The sequence below is a fragment of the Schistocerca americana genome, chromosome 4, assembly GCF_021461395.2.
Source record: "Schistocerca americana isolate TAMUIC-IGC-003095 chromosome 4, iqSchAmer2.1, whole genome shotgun sequence".
Classification (NCBI taxonomy): Eukaryota; Metazoa; Arthropoda; class Insecta; order Orthoptera; family Acrididae; genus Schistocerca; species Schistocerca americana.
This window is the reverse complement of record NC_060122.1, coordinates 243,404,675-243,423,431: the sequence shown is the minus strand read 5'-3', so window position 1 is coordinate 243,423,431 and position 18,757 is coordinate 243,404,675. Positions and strand designations below refer to the sequence as shown.

The window sequence follows — 18,757 nt, the reverse complement described above, 5'->3', positions numbered from 1 at the left end:
AAAGGTAAAATTGGCAGAGAGTGTGTAGGAGTGGTAGAAAATAAATAGTGCTGTTATAAGGAAGACCAGGGAGGAAGTGTTTGGGTTAACATCTGGGAGAGGGGTGCCAAAGGAAGCATGGTGGTGGAATGAAGAGGTGCAGAAGTTTGTGAAGGAAAAGAAACACACTAAGAGGAAGTGGGATATGTCCGGAAGTGCTGAGGATGGGCAGGCATACAAAAGTGCAAAGAAGGAGGCTAAAGCTAAAGCTGAATCAGTAAGGGAGGCATACGTACAACTACAGAAAAATCAGGATATGAGACAACTGATACAGATAGGCAAATCAAGAGATAAAGCTTCTAAGGATCTAATGGCAGTAAAACAAATGAAAGATGAAACAGGAATAATTCTGCATGACCATGGAAAAATAATCCAAAGGTGGTTGAATTATTTTGCTTAAATTCATAGATTGAAATAGTGAATAAAAACAACAGCTGAGTAATGTAAGAGGAAGAGGTTGTATGCAAAATAATCTAGAAGTAATTCCCACAACTGCCAGTATGAGTAGATTAACACTAGTGATAATTTGCTGTTATTGTACTTTACAGAAATTGCCTGCAGTGATTTCTCCTGCCTGGTAATTTATAACTTGACTTGTGTCATATCCCTGATGGGATGATGTTTGAATGGCTGAATCTATGATATGTGCTCTGGTCTAAATCTGAATATTTCATTGGACTTTTGAACATTTAATTTGTCACATGAAATGTCTCAGTATATTTATTCCTTAATGAAATTTGTTGCAGGTAATATATCTCTCTTTCCAACCAAAAGCTCAATACATAGTATCAATACTAGGAATAACCTAAATTACTTATCTTGGTCCAAAAAGGAGTCAGATATTCAGGAACACACATTTTCAATAAATTGGCAGTAACCATTAAAAGCTTGGTTCAAGATAAAGCGTTTTTTAAACAAAGTTTGAAAGACTTTTTGATAGGCACTCCTTCTACTCTACAGATGAATATCTTAGCAGGGACTGCTAGACCAGCTTAAGTAAAAAAGCCTGTTAGATTACAGCTTTGACAGCACTTGGTCACAACTGTCAAAAATAGGTATTTTGTGAATGATGCAATCTGGAGGGTGTTCCTTTTTCCTCACCTCCCTGCCCCACAACTTCTTGACGCTGTGCCTGTTGGAGTCTAGTCCCTGCACACTCCACCAGACAGCATTCATCTCTCTCCCCGCCTTTACACTACAATCTCTTCCCTTTCACATTCCACTACCCCTCCCCCGTCCCCTTCCCCACCCCCTACAGATTGCTGCTTGCATCCCATGTGATACTACATTCTGGCCCAAGATGCTGGAGTTGGAGGTTGTGTGTGTGTGTGTGTGTGTGTGTGTGTGTGTGTGTGTGTGTATGTGTGTATCTCTTTACTGACAAAGACTATGTCTGAAAGCTTCATGTGAATGTCTTTTCGTCATGCCTGTCTGCAACTTGATGTATTTTCTTTACGGTAAGTAGCAATCTATCTTTTCAAACATTGTGCATAACTACATTTCATTCTTGCAGTGTATTAATTCTGTAAATATTAGCAGTTCTAGTTTACTGTAATGTATTCACCTATTTTGACAACCTCCTGACAAATGATGATAGTGAGTATTATATGGAACGAAAACTGAACCTAAGCTAATCTAATTACTAAAGTCAGTAATTGCATAGTCATTTGTCTGTTCTGTTCTTTCAATCTTTGATAGTGCATTTCCCAGTGATGTTCCTGTGATTTATCAGTTAAGTCGAATACTATTTCAAACATAGCCTTCATATCAGTTGCTTCCATCCTGAAGATTAGATCTGCAGTATTAGGGTAAGATTCGTAAATAAATGCATTCTTAGATCTCACTTACCTAAAACTGCAGTACAAAACATTATATCCATTACATTTTATAACACTACAGATACTTTTGTGTTTAATTGCTTTCATGCATTATTAGAGAAGTTCTACTACATTTTGATATTCACTCTTTTACTCCAATAAAAATATAGGTTAGCTTCTACTCACCAAGTTTTTGTAACAAATCTCTTCCTGGTTTATGTCAATACCAGATCAACAGTAGTTTTCTCCACTGACTTGGATGTACTCCTCAGTGCTGTAATGGTTTATGTTGTTTTTTGATACATAAACATGTCTCACTTCTTTCTACTCTAATGATGAAAGATGTTCATGGAGAAACATGATTTTAATTAGTAGTATAAGAAAGACTGTTCACTGTGTTTTACATTTATGTGCAGTATGAAGGGAAAAATGTGAGCACAGTGCATCATCAAGAAGCAACAATGTGCAAGTGTCTTTACTTGTGATGCAGAAGTAGTTACACTTTGGAGTCATGCTGTGGATTCTAGAGAAGAAAGTGTCGGATGACAATGGTCTATCCTCAGAACTAAAGAAGCTATATTATGTAATCTCTTACCTAGTATTTGTCATTTGATGAGTTATCTTGCCCAGACTGGCTCATGCATGTTGCAGTTGAGCGATCTGTTCACTCAGTGTTGTAATAGTTTATGAGGAATGTTAAATAAGGAAGAGTACTTTAAAGAGTGGTTACGTGATTCCATAGCTAGTTGCTAGAGAATATGAGCTCCCTTATAGCCCTTGACCTTCTTCAGATGGAGGCAAGGTTCCATAGCACAATTAATGGCACTACATATTAGAATCACTGCATCAAGAATTGATGGAAAGGTGACCATAAGAAGATAGTCAAGATAATTGGTATTACGGAAAGTGTCAGGGTGACAGATCACTTCATGAAGCAGGTACACTATGCAATGCAAACGCAAGACTGAGCCAACATAGCATTTCAGTGTGCACTCAAGGTTGAAGATGGCGCTCCAGAGAAGATACATGATCAACATTTGTTCTCATAGGGTTATGAGCAATGTTGGTTTTGTTAAGGTGATCACACTAAGAAACTAATGGAGACTTACCCTGGATTATTTGACAAATTAGGACAGATTACAGAGAGTCTTTTGGGGGGGGGGGGGGGGGTGGAGCATGACATGTACTGTCTCATGAGCCATAAGTCCCAAAGCAAGAAAAGAGCCCACCCCCAAAATATTGTCCACTTTGGGGACAGCTACCACAAGAAAATTTACTTGACAAGTGACTTGGCTGTAAGAGAGCAAAACTGGAGGTTTTCCTAACACCAATGTACGATGGAGTCCATAGCCTCAAAGGTTTGTCTCTGCTGTCTGGAAGCATGATGACCCCAAACTTAGGTAATTAGGCTGGTTTAGTAAGAACACAGAAGCAACAGTGTCTAGGAATAGCTTCACTGATTCTCTGCCTATGAACACATCTTTGTACATTTACTCAGCTGCATTCTGAGAAGTTTGCACTTCTCTATATTCATCATACACTTGCTTCACTTCCACAATCTGGCATGCATTTGTAGCAGAACTACTGAAACACAGCTCTTGCAAGTGTCCCTTTTTGTTACACCTGCAGTATGCTGGATGCCGATGGGAGCATGCACTTCAAGCAAGGTGAAGGAAGCAATGTTTACAGCTGAGCAGCAGCACTGCTGCTGACGTGGCCCATTTCTGTTGGTGTGTTTGTTGAGGGGGTCATTAGGGCCATGGAAAGTGGGAGGGCTCTGCCATGCATTGTGCGACCTCCATAATGACTGGTGGCAGAGAGCTGACTGCCTCAACACCTTCTTCCCTCATAAACACTCTCTGAGCTTTGCAGGCTCTTGCATAAGCTTGAGCATTTTGCATTAGTTCCATCAGAGTGGGATCCAATTATCTCAATGTGTGTTTTCTTACTTCCAAGTCATGGGTAAGGAGCACTACAACATCCCTGATTGGAGATTAAGCATAGTTCTGCCTACACAAAAGTTCAGAATTGCAATTCCAACTTAATTCTTGTAGATCAATGGTCGAGTCTACGTAAGACCGATAAGAGCCCCATTTCATTGCCAAAATTCTAACCTGACTGCAAAACATGATTCTTCATTGAACAATGCCCTTGTAATAATGAAGCTATGCTAGGCAACTTAAGTTATGCTGGATTTGTTAGTGGCTCTAATTTCTGAATTAGGTGATGCCCTTTGGGATATCGTGACAAGAACATGGCCATTCGTCTTTCTGTGTCATAAGCTGAACAAGCTCTGAAATTTAACTGCAATCATTGGTGGTAAGTGTCCCACCCTTCATTTTGTTCATTTTCTCTTTATTCATGTCAGAGGTACACTAAAATGAACACATGTACAATACATACAAAGAAAACTATTCAGTATTCAGCCAGAATTGGGCAACTTTGATAGCATTGGGTGCTGCAGATGTTAAGTCCTTCATGCTACAGCTGGTTGGGCTTGAGTTACATTTGAAGAGATGCCAGGTTGTCTGCAATTCACTACATTCGCACAGTGTTGTGCTGGCATTTGGGAGTTGGAAGTTCCATTTAAGGAGATTGTCCCTCGATCTTGCGACTTCGGCCCGTAGTCTGTTCAAGGACTTCCAGATGACCTAGGGGCTGTTAAGTTGTTAGGAAACTCTTCCTGGACTTCAGTCTTGGCTTGGCAGGTTGACGTCCAAAGAGTGGATGTGAGGTCACTGTATTTGACTTATGCCTCTAGATGTTAGCAGCAACCTCTCTTCTGATGTCACATGGAGCAATCCCAGTGAGACATAACTTTGTCCATGGGGGTTGGCCTTAGGCAACCTGTAACAATTCTACAGCTGTCTTTTAAGGCTACATCAACCTGCTTTGCATGTACTGAATTGTACCACACTGGGCTAGCATACTTTGCGGCAGAATAGCATAAGGCAAAAGCTGCAGTTCTTAATGTTTGTGGATGTGTACCCCAGTTCGATCCTGCCAGTTTCTGAAGAAGGCAGTTTCTGCTTCAGCTTCAGACAGTGTTCCTTGTAGGTCAGTGTACGGTCGAGAGTGACACCCAAATACCTGGGGTGGGAACAATATTCTAGTGCAACTCCATTCCAGAATGTTTCAAGTTTCCTGTTAGCTTGTTTATGTTTCACTTGGAATGAACACACTTGCATTTTCTTAGGATTGGGTGTGAGTTGATTCTTTTCATAGTAAGTACCACACTGTTGTAGACCGTCTGTAAGCATTATCTCTAAATCTTCAAACCGACTGCCCTGGGAACCAAGAGCAAGGTCATCAGCATATATGAAACTTTTGCATCCTTGAGGCTGTGGTTGATCGTTAGTGTACACATTAAATAAAATAGTTGACAGTACACTTCCTTGGGGGAGGCCATTCTTTTGAGTTCTCCATCGGCTGTGTTTTCCTTAGAAGTCCACGAAAAAATGCCGATTCTGCAGAAGTGTTGCAATTGTCCTCGTCAGTGCATCCTTTGCTAATTAAAGGGTAGAAAAGCCATAAACATGACTGCCACAAAAGATGTATCTGCTGCATTCACTAATGCTTGCACTGCCTGTGTGACTAGTAGTTGTAGTTGCTCCATGGTTGAAGGCCCTCACTCTCATCTAACCACAAAATTTTCACAGTCTGATTTTCATATGTCACAGGTCTCATCCTTGTCACCACTTATGTAAACGAAATCTACACTAACAGAGACTTGTCCCAGTTTGTTGGACAGAGTGAGATAGGTTACAGAATGCTCCCCACAACAGTGAAATCTATCTTTAAGTAAGAAATGCAACCCAAGCTCAGTGTCAGAGACTAAATAGCAAAAGCCTATAAACCAAGTCTGTAAGGAGAAACAAACCAATAGATCAATTGGCACATACTTCTCTAGCACTCACTCTGTTATCAAATTACAATTGAATCAGACTGATGCTGGGCTGGCTTTTATGGAGGATTCTGGTAGGTATGGCCTCATCAGAGGGTCTCCTGGTGACAAGTTCCACCTAGGTAGTGGCACTATTGTGTCAACAGTAATGTTGCACTGGCTACTCTGATTCTGTAGTGAGGTTGGGTGGTACAATTACAGCCAATATAGGTCATATTCTGCCTTGATGTCCCTGAGAGTAATTATTTGTTATCTTTGTCATCTTCTTCCCTTACTCTTATCACTTTCTCTCTCTCGTACAGTGTTAAATTTGTGTTCTCTCTAGGTAAAAAGATGCAGTGGTATAGGACCAAATAAGAATTTGTTTTATCTTTCTGTTACTTCATTGTGTAATAGTAAATTGGTGGATTTGGTGAAAATTTTATAACTTTCATCCAACAAGAAGTTTGCATTGCTTCATATTGTTCTTGATGTGAATGTAATGTTAAGATTGGCATTGGAAAATTTTCAAAGCTGCATACCATTACTTTATCTTAGTTACATAGAATTTGTACTGAACTATTTACAGCTAATTATTTATTCTTGAACTGTGATGTATGCAATAAAATGGCTGGTTTTGGACATAATATTGTAAATGACTTTCAGCACTCCATAATTAAAGTTTGCCATAATTTGCCTTTCAGTAGCTTTAAAGGACTTCACTATTTATTCTCTTGCAGTAGATACTGTAAGGTGTAGTATCCCATCAGTTTTTTTGAGCCACTATAATTTATAGATCAATAACTCACTTGTAAATGAAATTCTTCTATGTAGCTGCAGTGGATCATTAATCAAATAAAAAGTCCAGTTTATTAAAAAATTAATTAAAGTATTAAAATTATTGTTTATATAACTTATATGCAGTTATAATAAATAAAGTAATAATTACATTCAGTAAGATTGAGTAAGTCTTCAGATTGTATGCAGTTGACATGCCATATGTTAATTCCACTAGGCTTGACACAAACTGTCTACAAAAGATCTTTTGATCATACTGAGTAGCACAGATTAATAATGATTATCTGTAATTTCATTAGTGTGATTGTATTGTGAAATATTATCACTGTTATCAGCAAAATTTCGTTCACAATCTTTGGTCTTTACATGCACACTGACAGTGAGCAGCTGGCCACCTCTGGTGAGTATAAATAATAAATTCTTGTGAATAAAAGCAGACATTTCAAATAATCTTTGATAAATTGTTATGTACACTTCATAACTACTTGTCATTTCTCCATAATGAGGATACTTAATGAAAACTAGAGAATTATCACAACTCATCTTTAGATTTTAGTGGGAAGTGATAGGTTTCTGCACAAAAACTAATGACAATTTGAAAAATTCCCATACAAAAATTAGAAATTGAGACAAGTACTCATTTTCATTTCATTCATACCTATCTTTATTCACTGCTTCATTTTATATGTCTCTGATAATCTGTCTTATCAATCATTGTTTGTATTTCATCAAACATTTTCTTTTCATGATAAAATGCATATACGTAATACATTTGTCAACAATACCCTACTTACTTTCTTCAGTTTTTTGTTGGCATTTGACTGCTCACTATTAATGACTTTTTTATGCTACTTGCGTCTTTAATTTCTCCCTGAGTTTTGATTGCCCACAATTCATGAGCTTAATTGTTTACACTACTTATTTTCTTTAATTTTTTCCTTGGGTTTTGATTGCTCACAATTCATTGCCTTTAACTGTTTTAAGTGTCTGTTAACTCCACACCAACTGTTCTCAGTTCTATCTGTTGTAAATGCATTTTACATTGTGAATATCATTCACAGATATGCATCATGTGATGTTCATAATGCCTTCTCTTTTCTCCTAGCAATGGCTGCAGATATTGATATAGCTTATGGAAAAAAAGTGGGAACTAATGAACCATGCTTCATTATTGCCGAAATCGGTCAGAACCATCAAGGTGATATTGGAATAGCTAAGAAACTAATCAGTTGTGCAAAGGTGAGCTATAATTCAAGATTCTCTATTTAGCATTTACAATAAATAATGAACTAGGCATTTTATTAAGCAAGATGTTAACTGCAAGAAATTTTTATAACTTCAACAAATGTTTCTGGATATGTGACTGCAGCATCATATTATATGGACCAACATTTTGGCCACTTGTAACAAGGGCTGAAATGCTTGTCTACATAACAACATAATTCCACAGTCACAAACCTGGAAAAGTTGTTGTAATGATGGCAACAATATTCGTAAAAATCTCATTTTGAGTATAACTCAAACAATGAAAATCCGATGATGGAATAACAACAATATTTATTTATTTATTTATTAAGTCTGTGGACAAAATACATTGTATGGATCAGGTGAAATTATATTACATGCACTGACAAGTATCCACTGATACTAACTGGCATTGAGCAAATCATAATTTTGAGCAATGATATTCTCAGCCCATTTCATATTACATTACAATTTTGTTTACATCATTAATGTTGTTTGTACTTGTACATGTAAGTTACATCTCCTTTTGTTATAATAGTAGCATTGCAATTGCTCTTAAACTGTAGGGCACTTTATACTATAATAACAGTTTTATACCAAAAAGTTTTGAGAGATTGTTTTGAAAATATTTTTATTATTTGTCTCTCCCAAGTTTAAAGGGAACTTTTGTAGGGCTTTTGGTGCTGCATGTGATGACTTCGATTTGCATTTCTTGGTGGTAGGTATCGGCTCACGGAAGAGGTTTCATCCCTTGTGTCATGGCTGTGTTGTCTCTTGTTATCTTGAGTATCAGGAGTTTATCTGAAATTTTTTCGGCATAGGAGTTTGAATAAGTATATGCTGAGAAGTGTTAGCATCTTAAGAGCTTTAAATGATGATCTACATGATGCTCATCATTTAATGTTTGCTATCATTCCCGTTGCTCTTTTTTGTAACTGGAATACCCTATTAATGTTTGTTATGGAGATGCAACCCCACAAAATAACTTAATGTTGAACAGCTTAGGGCCTAGTACATCTTTTTCATAATATTTGCTTCTTTTAGGTAGCACATATAGGTTTGAGCTGTGTTTTCTACTCATAAATTCTATATGTTTATCTCAGTTTATATTTTCCTCCGTTGTTATCCCAAGGAATTTTGTATATTTGTTCTCTGCTATGCACTCATCTATGCAAATGTTGATATCTTCCTTGTGTTGGTTTTTTAGTTTGAAACTTAGACAAGTTATTTCAGTAATATTGTAATGCAAATTTAATTCTGTAAATCTCTGAATAGCAGTAACAAGATTGGACTGAGAATGGAACCTTGGGGGACATCATATTTAACAATCTGTTTCCCTTATTGATTCATCTGTATATTGTTTCCTCCTTGATATTTAAGTTCCACTGCTGTCTGATGTTCAGGCATGATTGTAACTATTTGTGTCCCAGTCCTCTGATACACTGATGTTCCAAATCTGAGAGTAGAAGTTTATGGTTTACAACATCAAAAGCTTTGGTAAGGACCAAAAATATAGCAGATAACTGATGTTTATGGCCAACTGAGATCAGAGTTTCACATAAAAAAATCAAAGATAGCAGTTTCTGTTGACCTACATTTACGGAAACTATGCTGTGATTTTGAGAAGCCATAATGTTCTTCTATAAAATGAATCAGCCACTTATAAAATATTTTTTTCTAATATTTTAGAAATTAGAGAGATTGCTCTGTGATTTTTTACCTCTGTTCTTTGACCCTTTTTAAACAGAGTCTGATTACCAGTGACATCCTCTCTGACAAAATCAGTATCCATCCAATCCCCGTGATTCTCAGTATATCCACTAAGCTTTTCCTAAGGAAAATTATTCCATTAAACTATTGTACAGAGTAAGTATAGCTAAGTTGAAACAGCTCCCAGAAAATAAAAATTACAACTAGGACAAATCTGTGCAACTGAGAGAAGAGCATTTAGTGTCTTCCTTTAAAACATAAAAACTTATAAATGAGTAGCATGAACTTTTAATAGTGATAAATAAAAACAGAAGGGCTATTGGAATATCAGAAAGTGTTTTATGCTTATCAGATGTCATACAACCTTCCAGCACAAAGTTACAGAACATTAACAAGAATGTAAGAAGTTAAGAGGAGTCTCGTTATTCGTGGCAACATCTTAAAGGTGAAAAATTTGAAGGCTTTATTTAGATTATGTGAGACCACTGATACCATATATTTACTTTTAAATGAAGTTATGATTGACACACAACTTCAGTGACAGGTGTCAACTATTTTTATCTTTTAGTAAACCAAACTAAATTTGGACAGTAGATTAAGCTTTTACCAAATTGACACTTAATGCAGGTACTGGTGGTGGTCAGTTCATTTATGTGGATAGACCACAAACGCTCCAGCTGCCACCCCTTTCACATCAAAAGATCCCTCCCACATAACCTAGCCAGTCGTGGACGACATATCCAGTGTGCTGAAGGTATCATGAAGGCCTTCACAGACAGGCACCACATCTATACTCTGCAAACCACTGTGAGGTGCATTGGAGAGGGTATGTCCCATTATACCGGTTATTAGGGTTTCTTCTTGTTCCATTCTTGTATGGAGCATAGGAACAATGATTGTTTGAATACCTCTCCACATGCAGTAATTATTCTATTCTTATCCTCATGACCCCTATGTGAGAGATACACAGATGGTTGTAGTATATTCCCAAGTAATCATTTAGACCCAGTTCTTGAAATTTTGGTAATAGACTTTCTCGGGATAGTTTACATCTATCTTCAAGAATCTTCCAGCTCAGTTCCTTCAGTATCTACCTACGTGATTCTCTCCCAAGGATCAAACAAACCTGTGACAATTCATGCTGCCCTTGTCAGTGTATGTTCAAAATTCCCTGTTAGTCCAACTGGTATGGGTCCCGCACACATGAGCAATACTTTAGAACCAGTCGCACGAGTGATTTTTTAAGCACTCTCCATAGTAGACTGATTGTACTTCTACAGTGTTCTACCAATAAACTGCTTTACCCATGACTGAACCTATGTTGATCATTCCATTTCATATCCCTACAAAGCATTTACCCAGATATTTGTATGAGTTGGCCAATTCCAACAGTAACTCACTGATATTATAGTCGTAGGATACTACGTTTTATCATTTCGTGAAGTGCACTATTTTACATTTCTGAACATTTAAAGCAAGTTTCCAATCTCTGCACAACTTTGAAATCTTATCAAGATGTGACTGAATATTTATGCAGCTTCTTCCAGATAGTTCTTAATTGTAGATAACTGCATCAACTGCAAAAAGTCTGATGTTACCATTTAATATTGTCTGCAATGTCATCAATGTACAACATGAACAGCAAAGGTCCCAACACACTTCTTTGGGGCTCACTGGAAGTTACTTCTACATCTGATGATGACTCTCCATCCAAGATAACATGTTGCATCCTCTCTACCAAAAAGTCCTCAATCCAGTCATAAATTTATTTGATACCCCGTATGATCATACTTTTGACAGTAAGCACAAGTGTGGTACTGTTCAAATGCTTCTTGGCAATCAAGAAATACAGCGTCTATCTGATTGCCTTGATCAAAAGCTTTCAATATGTCATGTGGGACCTCCTAAAGCTAGTCCACAAACAGATTTCTCGTGCCATATCCTCACACTTCCTCAGTCCTCCCACCACTCGCAAGAATCAGCTACAAAGGAGTGTCCCCTCGTCAACCAATATCACCATCCACTGGAACAAATGAACAATATCCTTCGCCAGGGCCACGTTTATCTCTCATCATGCCCAGAAATGAGAGACATCCTACCCAGATCCTTCCCATCCCTTCTAAAGTGATGTTCCCTTGTCCACCCAACATACACATCACCTTAGTCCATCCCTACTCCACTCCCCTTCCCAACCTTTGCCACAGGGGTCATATCCCTGTGGCACAACAAGGTGCAAGACCTGTCGAATCCATCCACCCAGCATATCCTACTCCAACCCTGTCACAGGCTTCTCCTGCCCCATCAGAGGCTGGAACAACTGTGAAAGCACCCATGTCATATACCAACTCTGCTGCAAACACTGCACACCTTTTTACATCTTTACGGCAAACAACCAGCTGTTGACCGGGATAAATGGTCTCTATCAAACTGTTGCTAAGAACAAAGTTGACCATATGGTGCCACAACATGCAGCCAAGCATAACACGCTTGATTTCAATATGTGCTTTAAAGCCTGGCCCATCTGGATCCTTCCCTCCACCACCACCTTCTCCGAACTACGCAGATGAGAATTGTCCTTAAAACTCATCCATCACTCCTATATTTGTCCTGGCCTCAATCTCCTGTAGCTCACTCTCCCCACACCCTTCACCCAACAGTTTCCCCTTCAATGGGATTCATGTTGGACAATCTGGATTGCCAAATCATTTGTTTGAATTGTTCAGAATGTTTACCAAACCAATCGCGAACAATTTTGGCCCGGTGACATGGCACATTAACATCCAAAAAAATTTCATCATTGTTTGGGGACATGAAGGCCATGAATGGCTGCAAATGGCCTCCAGGTAGCCGAATATAACCATTTCCAGTCAATGATTGGTTCAGTTGGACCAGAGGACCCAGTCTATTCCATGTACGCACAGTCCACACCATTGTGTAGCCACCAACAGCTTGCAGAGTGCCTTGTTGACAACCTGGTACACAGCTTTGTGGGGTATGCAACACACTTGAACCCTATCATCAGCTCTTACTAACTGCAATCAGGAGCCATCTGAACAGGCCACAGTTTTACAGCTGTCTAGGGTGTAACTGATATGGTCATGAGACCAGGATGGAACTTAAGATGATGTCGTGCTGTTAGCAAAGGCACTTGTGTTGGTCGTCTGCTGCCATAGCCCATTAACACCAAATTTCGCCACACTGTCCTAACAGATAATTCTGTCGTATGTCCCACTTTGATTTCTGTTGATATTTCATGCAATGCTGCTTGTCTGTAAGTACTGACAATTCTACACAAATGGTACTGCTCTCATTTGTTAGGTGAATGCCGTTGGCCACCGTGTTGTCCATGGCGAGAGGTAATGCCTGAAATTTGTTATTCTCAGCACATTCTTGACACTGTGGATCTCCAAATATTGAATTCCCTAATTATTTCCAAAATGGAATGTCCCATGTGTCTACTTTCAACTAGTATTCCGCGTCCAAAGTCTTGTAATTCCCACTGTTCGGCCACAATCACATCGGAAACCTTTTCACATGAATCACTTGAGTACAAATGACAGTTCTGCCAATGCACTGCGCTTTTATGTCTTGTGTATGCAGTGGTACTGCCAACTGTGTATTGCATATTGCTATCCCTTTACTTTTGACACCTCATTGTATGTTGTGTAACAAATCATTGAGTAGACTGGCAATACGAGTCTATCACAGTGCATTCACATTTTTCCTGAAGAACTGGTTTATTATTAGCTAGCTGTGTCAGTTTAAGTTGCTGTCCTTAAAACAGATCAATCATATTGGTGCATGGAAGAAGCAGATGTTACAATCATGAATCAAGGTATGAACAACTGATGGCAAAACCTTGGTTACCACCATCTCTTTTATATATATCTACTGCAGTATGTAGTGTACAGACTTCTTTCCTAGTAATCTTTTATGAAATGCTTTAGCACTCACAGTCATCTTCCCAGACTTTGCTCAGAAATGTAATCAGTAGAAACATTAATATAAATCCTCATGAAAAGTAATCACATCTATCGCAATTTACAGAATATACAAGCCAGATGAAGATAATGATAGAATGGGTGGATATACTCTTGTGTTGCCTTGGAAAAAGATTAAATTTCTGCAAAGTAATAGTTTTATTTTAACAAAGTTACTTGATTTATTATTATTATTTTGCAGAAAAGTGGAGCTGACTGTGTGAAATTCCAAAAATCTTGCTTATCCGAAAAATTTAATGCTGAAGCTCTTAATCGGCCTTATGAAAATGAGAACTCTTGGGGTAAAACATATGGTGAACATAAAAGATTTTTGGAATTTAATCAGGAGCAGTTTAGAGAGTTGCAGCGATATGCTGAAGAAGAAGTTGGAATAATGTTTTCGGCATCAGCAATGGATATGGTAAGTATACAGTCCCTAAAAGCCCTCAGCTCTCTTAACAGTAAATTTATTGTTTTATCTTTATCATTAATGATGTGTCATTCTTAGGTATCAGTTGATATGCTTGACTCTCTGAATGTCCCATTTATAAAAATTGGTTCTGGCGATGCAAACAATTTTCCCTTGTTGAGATATGCAGCATTTAAGAAACGGCCGATGTTCATATCTACAGGTATGTATTTATAGTAGTTTTATTTGCAAGTTCCTTGAATTTCTATGAGTGTTGTAACTATGTTGTAATATATTTGTTTTATATAGGTATGACAAACATGGAAATAGTGAAAAAGATATATCACTGTGTTCGACCTATCTTTAGTAAATTTTGTTTATTGCACTGTGTTTCATCGTATCCTACAAAGCCCGAGGAAGTCAACTTGAGAGTTATCACTACATTCAAACAGGAATTTCCTGATATACATATTGGATATTCTGGACATGAAGTTGGGATAGCAATTTCAATAGCTGCTGTTGCTATGGGATCCAAGGTATTACCAATAGTCTGCTGTTACTTTGTTTGTGGAGAGTATCTAACATAGATATTAAAGCCTTCTGAATATATTACCATTGTATTTACTCCCTCAAAACTTGCTTGTTTAGAAAAATGTAAAGCTGAATAAAATCAGTTATGTTACTGCTTAAATGAATTCACAGAATCGACTGGGAAGTGTAGCTCCATATAAATAATATAATGAAATTTTAATTTGCATGTAAGTTGTATTCAACAGGAGAACATAAAATTAAAAAGCATTCAAGTTAGGATGTGAAAGTAAACAAAATCATACTAGAACTGAAAGATTTTGTTCATGATACTGGGCCATAAATGAAATAATTTTTATGTTAGTAATTTCAAACGACATGTATATGTCTTCAGTTATGGATTCTTAGGGTACTTCTTTATTCTTCAAGTTTAGCAATGCATTTAAAGGAAATAAAGGGAAGATTACAGTTCAATGTTATTTCAACATTATGGTCATTATAAATGGAAGACAAATCCAGCTGAAAGAGGAAAGAATCTGCTGTGGCATTTTAAAACCTTCCTGTAACTTGTTGTTAGTGATTTAGGGGGTGCATATAAAATATATATCAGAATTACGCATTAGTATCAGAATTATGCATTAGTATCAGAATACACTCCCATCTGAATATGGGCCTTTGCCTCTATATCAGATCATTTGTGGATATCCTTTTGCAACAAGCTGAAAGCAGTTTCTACAAATCCCAATAAACTGCAGCTCACCTGTCAATAAATTACCTAAATTCCAATAAAATTTATTATTATCAAAAGGATATTCATTTGAGAAAACTCACTGTTGGGTGAAAAACATTCAAGTTCTGCTGTTTCTGAATATCCACTGAGCATTAAATTAGTCAACTGTTTATGGAAAACCTAGAAAAAGAGGGAAAATTCCACATTTTCTGGCAATGAGACAGCAGTCCAAAAGAGACTAGAAAGCTGATGGCATTTATAGAGAGCTGCAGTAAAACCTCATTCTGTAGGCTTAGCTGAAGGTGTAACACAGTTATTGCTAAATTAGATGAGGATATATTTCCCACCACTGTTCAAAATTCATCCAAAAATGAGTAGCACTGGTAGGTCTAGGTTGTGGTTGCTATGTAACATCTGCCCACATATTTTTATTGCTTTGGATCTGGTGATTTTGGTATGAAAGGAGTATGTTTGTGTCTCTCTTTGACTTCAAACCAGTTCTGAACAGCTCTGTTGTTTTAAATGAGACAGTGGTCCTGTAAATAAATCAGAAAACTGTATATTGGATGGAACCTGAAGTGATGCTGCAGTCTTTTATGGGCACTGCTGTACCAATTTCTGCAATCTAGATTAACTTCCAAGGCTAATCCAAAATGTCCCCCTCCCCTTTTCACAAACACTCTCTTTCTCTTCTAATCTCCATGCTGCCTATCTTCGAAACCAAAAAGGGATAGCACCCCAAAGTAAAAGTAGGGTGATACAGAGAATGGTTTAAATATGGTATCAGAGATGTTGCTAAAATTAAATTGGGAATTTTTAGAACATCTCTTTGTTCCCTCATGTTTTCTTCCAAAGTGAAAGTGAGACTTAAGTTGCTCCGCAATGCATCATGCAGCTAAAATAAAAGAATCGTATTCACAGGGGGCAGAAACAAAGATATGAATAACATCTAATGTGCTACAAATGTTAAAAAGTGTAAATTACAACTGATGTTTAAGAAAATATCTTTTTAATCAAACTTTTCCTTTTATATTCTTGATCTTGACTTCAAATTTTTACACAGATCCTGTTTTCAGGTGCTAGAGCGGCACATAACGCTCAACAAGAGTTGGAAAGGAAGTGATCACAAATGTTCGTTAACACCAGAGGAATTTACAGAAATGGTAACAAATATAAGAATTGTGGAACAAGCACTAGGTAATCCCCAAAAGAAGATTCAGCCCAGTGAATTACTGTGCTATAACAAGCTAGGTAAAACATTGGTAGCTGGACAAGATTTGAAGCTGGGGTCTTTACTGACACAACATGATATTAAAATTAAAGTAGCAGAACCCAAAGGGATAAAGGCTGAAGACATGGAACATGTTCTTGGGAAAAAATTAATCAGAGACATTAAGAGAGATGAAAGCATATGTTTAACAGATCTGACTGAAATCCAAAGTCCATCAGATTTAACTGTTACACAACCAGAAAGTTAAAGATATCAGTGTTTATAACTAGGAGCAAAAAAACCATTGTAATGAGTGCTCTTATTCACAGTGGAGCACCTGCACGATCGGAATAATCTATTGTGATAACTCAGATCTCTTCATTTTATGATGTTCTGCAGGTCTGGAACCTTAACCCTTTGAGTAGGCATGCCGATTTTCATAACACAATAGGTACTTGGCATACTTTGTACACATCTATAGCATGTCTGTCGTTGTGTTACGAAGGTAAACAAGTATGACCAAAATCACAGCTTACACTTAGTTTAATTAAACAATGATAAAATTAACTTAGATTATAGGAGCTAAATCATTGTTCAATTAAACAATAATAAAATTAACTTTCATTGAATCTCTCTGTTGCCACACACTAGTGTTAGTCCACAGTAATGAACCACTTGGAGCATCAAACAGCACAGTTGCATCATTGCGAGCTAAACACTTATTTGATTACTTATTATCTTGTGCTGTAAGCTCAGAATCTGGGTTCTTTTCTTGCACGGATGGTAATTTTTTTCTCCCCTAGCTCGATGTTTATTTTATATAATTTCTGCTCGCTTGGACCTATGACAACACAACTTATCACTGTGTTAGCTGAAGCAATAACAAAGGAATAAGTATGGTCTTGCAATTATAAAACAACAATGGAATGGTACAAGACAATCTTATTTGTGGTTGGCGCACTTCATAAATAGGTGCACCTGCTCGAGGGTTAATATTATTCCAATTGTTCTGCAAGACACAAGAGAAAAATCTAATTATCATCTGTCGGAAGATGAACTTGAGAAAATCTGACAGGAACAGAAATTATGAAAGTATATGAATATTCAACTACTGCAATCTTTAAGCATTTTGCCTATCAGGGTAAAGAAACAAAATGCAAAGAAAAGTAAGTTAAGAATCCATAGTTAGCGAAGGACTGAAAAATCACTGCACAGTGTGAATTAAGGGGTATGAGAAATAAAGGAACTGAACTGGAAATCAAAAGGGGCTACATACATAGATATCAAAGCACTATCAAAGATTGGAGCTCAACTTTGAAAGAGCAGATATAGACGAAACAGGAAGGAAAGGAATGCCACAAAGATTTTGGGGAAAGATGAGAGAGATCCAAATTAGATCTAAAAAGTGGCTTCCTAGAGCACATTTAAAACTATCAATCCTACCTTCCACCAAATTTTACTTACATTCTATGTTCTCCTTCTCTTCTTCTAATATTTTATTTCTGTCACTATAGGTCTTTTTTAATCTTTGTGTTTTATTACCATTGTTTACTCGTTCCTTTGCAAATATGCTCCTCTCACCCCTCCTTTCACTCTATTTCTGTTTTCCCTAATCTTCCATATCCATCTACATCATGTGAGTTGTTTAAGGTTTGATTTCTCATTCTCAAACTCTTAATAGTTTGCTAAAATTTGAGTCTCTTGCATTTAATATTGTTTTGGTTCCAATTTCTTTCATCTGCCTACTGTCTTCCTTGATGCACAGCTTCTTATCATTTTAGCTGATTATTTACTGCTTACTCCTGCTATAAGCACATTTATTCTGAAGCAGTTCTTCCATTTCATTATAGCTTCAGTTCATATTGTATGCATATCAAACTGAACCATTGTGTGGTTGTGAGCTCTTATTTCAAAGACTGTATGTATTTCAGTTATACATAAAAAATAAATGACACAACACAAAAATACTGTTTTTACCTTATATTGTGGCTGCCAGGTGAAAACCATTAGTAGATATAAATACCCACACTCCATATTTATATATTTTCTTATACATTGCATGACTAATTGTTAGATGTTATGTTTTGTGTGTATTATTCAAATAATTGTTTAATGTGTGTTTCAAAACATTTTACTCTGCTATTACTGCTGCGTGTTCTGGATTAGCAGTATATGAGATTCACCCTCAGGAATCCAGTCATAGAGTGTATCTGGGTTTGGCTCATTTTCCTCTCCTCTGGCAAACGTGCACTGCAAGTTAAGCTATGCGAGTTGTTCTGTCCAGTGTACAAAGAGTAGATAAATATTACTTGTGAAATGTTAATAGGAGCCTTTCAGTGATACCAATGGAGACCTATAGCTTACCACAAGCATTGTTGTAAAGGAAATAAAGAACAAGATGATAAAAG

The 18,757-nt window shown here is 37.1% G+C and overlaps 1 protein-coding gene across 1 annotated transcript; it reads left to right on the top strand.

Annotated features, from left to right (window-relative positions):
- Positions 1 to 184: 184 nt before the first annotated feature.
- Positions 185 to 18,136, top strand: LOC124613378 (sialic acid synthase). The gene is made up of 6 exons (XM_047142080.1): positions 185 to 417; positions 7,599 to 7,776; positions 13,675 to 13,893; positions 13,981 to 14,104; positions 14,191 to 14,417; positions 16,216 to 18,136. Exons 1-6 carry the CDS (start codon positions 185 to 187, stop codon positions 16,615 to 16,617), a joined length of 1,383 nt encoding a protein of 460 aa, XP_046998036.1. The 3' UTR covers positions 16,618 to 18,136.
- The last annotated feature ends 621 nt before the right edge of the window (positions 18,137 to 18,757 follow it).